Source organism: Pinus tabuliformis, chromosome 8 (genome assembly GCF_031772625.1).
Source record: "Pinus tabuliformis cultivar Carrire ecotype Pingquan chromosome 8, CPIR1, whole genome shotgun sequence".
NCBI classification, from domain to species: domain Eukaryota; kingdom Viridiplantae; phylum Streptophyta; class Pinopsida; order Pinales; family Pinaceae; genus Pinus; species Pinus tabuliformis.
Genome location: NC_142294.1, coordinates 431,734,782 through 431,742,414, shown reverse-complemented (window position 1 = coordinate 431,742,414; position 7,633 = coordinate 431,734,782). Strand labels below are relative to the sequence as shown.

At 34.6% G+C, this 7,633-nt stretch overlaps 1 protein-coding gene across 1 annotated transcript in view; it reads left to right on the top strand.

Moving 5' to 3' along the window:
- The first annotated feature begins 2,332 nt into the window (after positions 1-2,332).
- Positions 2,333-7,633, top strand: part of LOC149235898 (DNA polymerase delta small subunit-like) — a 100,479-nt gene continuing 95,178 nt past the window's right edge. The window contains exons 1-2 of the mRNA XM_089372276.1: positions 2,333-2,608; positions 2,701-2,830. Coding sequence (XP_089228402.1) covers positions 2,540-2,608; positions 2,701-2,830 — 199 coding nt within the window. The 5' untranslated portion in view covers positions 2,333-2,539. The remainder of the gene's footprint in view (positions 2,609-2,700; positions 2,831-7,633) is intronic.

The following is a 7,633-nucleotide window of genomic DNA, read 5'->3' as shown; positions in this document are numbered from 1 at the left end:
TCTTGTTAATTAAATTATTCCCTACCTCTAGATTATTCTTCCATTCAGGCTTCATGGTATATAATGAAATGAGGGATCTCCTTGATCTAGGAGCAACACACCTTGTTCAAGATGGGCACCTTTATTGGCTTGCTCATCTGCAATTTTATTATTCTCTCTTTTTATATGGAAGAAGGATATAGAATCAAATTTTTGAATTTGACTTCTAATTCGTGCATCCATGGGCAACAAATTTTCATCTCTGAAGTTTTTATCTTTGTGGAATTTTTGAATAATTAGAATTGAATCACCCAATACATATATTTGACGAATACTTCTTATTAGAGCTAGTTTTACTCCTTACCATAGTGCTAGTGATCCAGGTGGATATTGGTGGCCACCCGCCAATTCCACTTGGACCCCCACCATTGCTTCTTTCAGTTTTTCAGTTTCCTTAATTGTATCACAGTTTACTATTTTTAGCAGTTTTTTCGGGTCCTAAACTTCCGGAGCCATTTTGAGGCCCTAAATGATGTTTTTTTGGAAATCTACTGCTAGCGTTTTCTTTTCTAAAATCGTCTTTTTCGTCGAAGTCCTCGGAGAGATATTTCCAATGGGTTATCATGCGCATCAAACGGAGATAATATGACCAAGTCGCGACCCCGGGAAGTTGGTTGTCCAACTCACCCCAACGAGGCCCATAAACTCTTGGTGTTACATCTCCTCGAGTTAGGGTTTGCTTTTATTGTTCAATAATAAAAAGGCCCTTGAGCCTCATTGTAAGGCAGTTCAGAAGCATGTAGCCACCACATCTCTTCTCAGAGATAAGCTACCATCGCCCTAGCTGGTTTATTTCCATTTCTGTTTGTAAGCATATTTTAGTATTTTACATTAATGAAATGAAGTATTATTTCTGCTGCATCTCTATGTTTATGGTTATCTATGTAATTTGTTGCATTCCTGTTTAAATCCGGATCAACTAGTGCCTCTGCTTGGTTATTGGAGGATTTCCCCAACCCCTATGCAAATTTGAGCTCTATTTTTTCTTCGGGGCAGAAAATTACCCCTCTAGGCCTCCCCCGATTTTTATGATTTTTTAATCTTATCAATGTGAGAGGTATTATGAAGTAAGTGTTTCAATGTTTATCAATATTTACAAACTATTTAATTTATATAATCGTATTACTTAATAAAATGTTAACTATACTTGATAAAAAAATATCAACTACACTCTTTCACTAACTCAATTTATTTATTTATTTTTAATATTGTGAAAAACCTATCCTAACTCAAAATATCATCAATAACATTTTTCTTTAAATATTTATAAAATAATTATACATAAAATAAATTTAAACAATTATACATAAAAGAAGTTTAAAGCTCCAATGTTGCAGTACTCCTTCATGTGTTTCATTAGTTGCTTTCAATATACTCTTAAGGTAATGCGTGAGTTGAAAAGTTGCAATGCCTTTTTGAATTTGCATTACTTTTGAAATGATTGGGAAGGTCTTTGTTGGGTTATGCCCTCCATTACTTTATGTGGAAAAAAACATTTAATCTTATAATCACTGAAAAGTTGTATGGTCACATGGATCACTTGAAATCATTATACATAACCACAGATGTTTTGGAAAAAATCAAACAAAAAATTGACCAAGTACTTGATAATTTCCACAAGAGCACATTTAGTGTAAGAAAAAGATTTAATGCACAATCTAATCACTGTGCATAAAGACACACAACACCGATTTAATGCACAGATCTATTCTCCCACTTAAAACACAAAGATACAAGAAAAGCTCACTCATAATCTTCTTTGTGCTAAATTTATAAAAAACATAAATAATAAATTCTTAGATATCAATAAATACTTAAACATACTTATGGCAGAGTTACTTTGTTCACTATGATTATAAATTCTATGAACATAAATTCTATGAAAAAAAAAATAAAAATTCAAATTGTACTACTTGCATGAGATTGTTATTCTATCGTTTGATAAGGGATAGAGATTCTCGATTTATTTTATTTCACTGATCATCTCACATTGAACTAGCCATAATATTTCATTAATAAAATGCAAATATTAAATTTAAATTTTAACCACAATTTAAATCATTATACAACTTTAATAACATATGAAGCACACGAATTATGTAATATAATGATTTAAACAACTTTAATAAAATAGGAAGCACACGAATTATGTAATATAATTGTGATTTTTTTAGATTAATCAATCCAATTAAGCTCCAGCATAATATATTTGAAAACAACGTCATATTCTCGCTCTAAACCACACCAGATTCGTTAAGAATCCAATCTAAATGGCTGTAATACACCATGGAACACAACCCCACTTACCACGATAAAACAGTTTAGCAAGAAAACATTCTTGAAAAATGAAAATATACACTAACGAAGATACTGGAAGCCTTGTTAGATTTCGTGCTCCTATCGGCATATTAGCAAGCAAATGTTAGTGCAGTAAGGGCCTTCTACGGCAGCACCTGGATTTGGATATTGTTTATTAGCATTGCCTCCTGGTCCAGAAAGCATGCAACCGATGGAGGTGGACACAGATTCTGATCATCTAGAGAGGAAACAAGCTGATTATAAAGGCCAGGTTTGTTTCCCTTTCCGAATACTTTCCCCTTCCTTTGTCTTCAGCTTCATCTATATATATGTATGCATGAACAGTTATACTTGATTTGGCAGGATGAGAAATACCTGCTAAGGATGCAGAGGTACAAGGGGCAACAATACAGTCATCTCTACTATTTCCGTCTTCACAAGTTCCGAGAGATTCTAAACCCTCTTATTAAAAAAAAGTGGCCAAACTTGCCATGTAAGAGTGTGCTTTGAGTGTTTACTAAGTCTCTGAGTTGTGTTTGATAAGAGGAGTTTATTTCATGAAATAACATTTGAACCATGATTTGAGTGTTTACTAAGTCTCTGAGTTGTGTTTGATAAGAGGAGTTTATTTCATGAAATAACATTTGAACCATGATAAGAAAATATGACTGCAAGGGGAGTCAAGTAGCTATTTTTTTAACTGGCATTGCCCTTATTTGTTTGTGACCATAAATCTGCCTAGGAACCTTCTTGATGATCTCACTTCGAGAAAAATCTCTAGCTATGTTGGGTGTTTTGTGGAATCTTGGGTGAACACTGAGGGCGTATTATATGGGTTATATCCAAAACGGCCGGGAAAATCTAATTGTTATTGTAATCTGGCGAAGCAAAAAATGTAGAGGGTATAGTTCAGTCTGTTGCAGTATTTTCAAGGTCCCGGGTCGCTTCAGATACCCTTTAAACCTGTGGAGGAACTATGCCCTTGAAACTCTGACCCGTGGAATTATGCCTAGAATTTCTATTTCTGCCGAAATTTCTTCCTGGAACTTGGCGGGAAAATGGGTAGTTTTGGTAATTTTTATCCTAAGCCAGAATTGAGCGTCCTTTGATGAAGGTGTGTCTTTTCTGGCATTAATGGTCAATGCGCTATCAAAAAAGGTGCAAAAAGGCAAGTGATGTGGTTTCATGTAGGATATCTAATTTGCCTCTTAGTAGTAGTACCAGTAAGTGTTTTCAGTATTTTCAAGGTCCTGGGTCGCGTCAGATACTCTTAGAACCTGTGGAGGAACTATGCCCTTGAAACTCTGAGCCGTGGAACTATGCCTAGCATCTCAATTTCTGCCTGGAACATGGCGGGAAAATGGGTGGCTTTGGTAATTTTTATCCCACGCCAGAATTGAGCGTCCTTTAATGAAGAGGTGTCTTTTCTGGCATTGAGGGTCAATGTGCTATCGAAAAAGGTGCTAAAAGGCAAGTGACGTGGTCTCATGTAGGATATCTAATTTGCCTATCAGTAGTACCAGAAGCTAGGTGAGGAGCTCAATTGGTTTGTATATGTTATTCGTTGATTTCTATTAGATGGAGTGTCCTGTAGCCTCTTGAGTATCTAGCGAATCTCAGTAGCTGTTTTCACCAATGGTAGAATGAGAGAATTTGAACTGGGAAGGCGTTGGTAAGCAACTACTAAAAAATAAGATAATAGATTAGTAAGATAAGATCATTTGCTAAGAGAAGATATCATAAGTAAGATAAAATAATTTTATAAATGGTTTAAGGTGAGCAAAAGACTAGGTCAATGAGACTAGAAAATATAACTAATTAGAAAGATAATGTGAGAGTGCATGAATTAGAATGTTAATGTGAGAGTTCATTAGAAAAAGAAGTAAAAATAGCAGAAGAGTGTAAGAAAGAGTAACCCAAGAGGATTAACCCTAGAAAAGAGAGAGACCCACTACACTGCATTGTATATGGACGTAGATGAAGGGGAAGGAGAGGAAACTGCATCATTCAGTGTGAGGGTACCAGTGCAACACTAGTATGGACCTCTGTGGGTGCGCAGGGCTGAAAGGACGGTGGCTGGGTTATATCAAGAGGAGGCATTCAAGGGTGAGTATCTCCATGATACTAGGTTTACGTATATGCGATCTAAAGATATTGAGCAACTTACTTAGAGTCTTCGAATAAACAGTAGCATCTATCTTATGTCTTGTAGTAGATTGAATATTAGAGGATGAACTGTTCTCAATTTTAGTGATCAATGAGCAAAGTTTAGTTGTGCTGACCTTGGGTATGTAATGTTTTGTCTATATTGGTCAATGCTGATAACAAACTGTAATCGAGTTGTCAAAATCTTTTACTTTTTGGACCCATATACATCAGAAAACAGTCAAATCACAACCAAAAAATGCTAATATATGACCAAAATCAGTCCAAGTCCTAGAACAATGAGACAATTGCAACTCTAATTTGTCGTTAGACTAAAACAATGTCCCATGAGGTCATCTCACTCTAATTTGTCTTTAGACAAACAGTATCCCATGGGTTCATCTCATTGAATATAGCCAAGAATTATGATGGCATTTTACAGTTTCACCTGAACCGTTTATAACATGTTGTATACTTTTACACCAAATGTTTGCCTCATGTTTATGCATCTCATAATGTAACATAGCGTACTGGCTTGCTGCTTGTTCTTCTAGCTTGTGGCCTAAAGTGTTGCTGTTTTTTTGAAGGTCACCTTTTGCACTGGTTGTGCTCCATTAAACCATTCATTAGAGGACACTGTTGTCACCCCAAATTGTAATTTGTATCCATCTATGTTTTGTCATGTCTTGTTGATTGAAGAGCATTTTGTGCCAATATCATGTTGTCTGTCAAGATTCAAAAGCTTAACTTTGTTACAGATGTTTATATTTTCCTAAAAAAACTAGTTGTATATTTGAATATTTCCATTAACAAGCCACCAGACTCTATCTAACAAACAATGTTGTTGGTGTATGGTGTATTCAATTTGTGCAAGTAGTTTTAGCTATGTCGTGCAAGATGGTTAGTAACCTCTTTATATTGGATATCTATTGCCTGTTGAACTTGATAGTGGTCTTTGCTTGTAATTGTACAGGGTTATGTAATAAAAAGGGAAAATTAGTATGTGATGATTCATTGGTTAAGAATTTATGTGCAAATAAGAAGTTAGGTCTCTTGAGATCATTGAAAATCTTTAATTTTTCTTTAGTCATTGACTCATCACTGTAGGCTTTCTTGTAATTCTTTGTGAAGGCTTTTATAGTGTCACATTGGTTTTTGACCATGCAACATGCTTTGTTCTTCTTTTTGTTAGACTTGGATGCATTTTCTGTTGTCACATATAAGCTAAATTATTGCCCTATTTTATTTGCTTGCGTGGTGTTGACTTTCATTGTTTTCCTATGATTATATGCAATGTATTTTGTGGGTGCGTATAAATCATGAACAACTATGAAATGGTTTTGCAATTCACTTCTTCCTGGGACTTTAGATAGCCTTGTTGATGTGGGCTTTTGACCTCCGTCAACAAAAATGTATTCACTGGGATAAAAATCCTCAATGCATGGTTCCCATCTTTATTGTTGGATCCTATGTTTGTGGCACTGGCTGCTGGATTCATTTATTGATTTTTACAATTTTTATTAGTTTTCTGTTTAAGTTACAAAAATAAAATGCAGAAAGTAAGTGCAAAAGTAAATCCTCTTACTAGGAGCAGGCTAAAATGAAGTTGGAACTGAGATGTGATACAATGCAAACTAATAGTGTGGATAGCCAATGATAATTAATTCATACGATATCAAAAGAGTGACCAGGTCTGCAAGATAGCTGCGAACATGATAAACCAATCTGTCTTAAAATTAGTTTAACAACTATATGATAATAAGCATATGAGAAAAGAAGTAGTTCAATGACATAGACTTACTGTAAATGAAAGCAGTCATAGATGGAAGTGAAGATAGCTCGCACTCACAAATGACTGCCACAACTTTATTCCTTTAAAATGTCAACAATGTGTCATTGACTCATTGTTTATTTAAATATGGTTTGCTTACAAAAGAAGAGATCATTTAGCTCTTCATACAAAGTTCTATTTAACTAAAAAAAAATTGCCATTGGCCTTCCATCTACGTTCTAAGATTCTTGAACGTATATGAACTTCTAGAGTTCTATGATAATCAAGTTCAAGCACATTATTTCCGTTCTGATTTAACATTTATCAATTAATAATTCACCTTTTATTAATTACAATCTTATAATAATTCCATTGAATTCCTTGATAAACTTATCATAGCACTAATGGTCTTTAGTGGCCTTGCAACATTGGATTCTTATGTTGGATGATTTGTTGGAATCTTCCCGATCTCTCAATGCTACTTCAAGAACGAATCCAATATCCCAATCCACCACTTTGTCAAAAGTCTTTTTTAACATGGAAACCGCTATGGATGAAACTTTCAACCTTCCATACCAATTAATTCAACCCATTCCTTTCTTAGTAAGTAAAACCGACTTAGCTTTGTCTTTGTAAGAGTGTGTTTTGAGTGCCTACCAAATCTCTGAGTTGTGCTTGATAAGAGGAGTTTATTTCCTTAAATAACATTCAAACCATGATAAAAGTATATGGTTGCAAGGTTCGCGAGGCAACTATTTTTCATGGGAATTTCCTTGTTTGTTAGTGACTATAAATCTGCTTTGGGGCCTTGTTTATGATCCCTTTGATCTGACTTGGAGAAAAACCTCTAGTTGTGTTGGGTATCTTGTGGAATCTTGGGTGAAAACATCAAGGGCTTATTATATGAATTATATCCTAAGTCACTAGGTTCGTGTTCGTGTTCGAGTTTGGCGACCTTGAAATTCGAATAAAGTTTGGCACTTGAAATTTTGCCGATAAAGTTCGACATATAGAAATTTGAAAAAAAAAAGTATATAAAAAAATCAATTTAAAGTCAAATTCAAAGTCCATAATGCACACTAACGAATTTCAAAACGAATTTTACCGAATTTCAAATGAATTTTAATGAATTTCAAAATGAATTTGAACGATTTTCAACGATTAAATTCGCCTTAAAACTCGAATTCGTTTCAAGTTCAAGTTCGCCATTTTGTTCGGCGAACTTGAACGAATAAATTCGAATTCGTTTGAAGTTCGGCAAATTTCGAATTTTTTCATTCAAATTCGCCGAACCCGATGACTAAGGTTATATCTAAAACAACCAGGAAAATTTGATTGTTACTGGAATTTGAAGAAACAAAAGATCCACAGAGTGCTAGT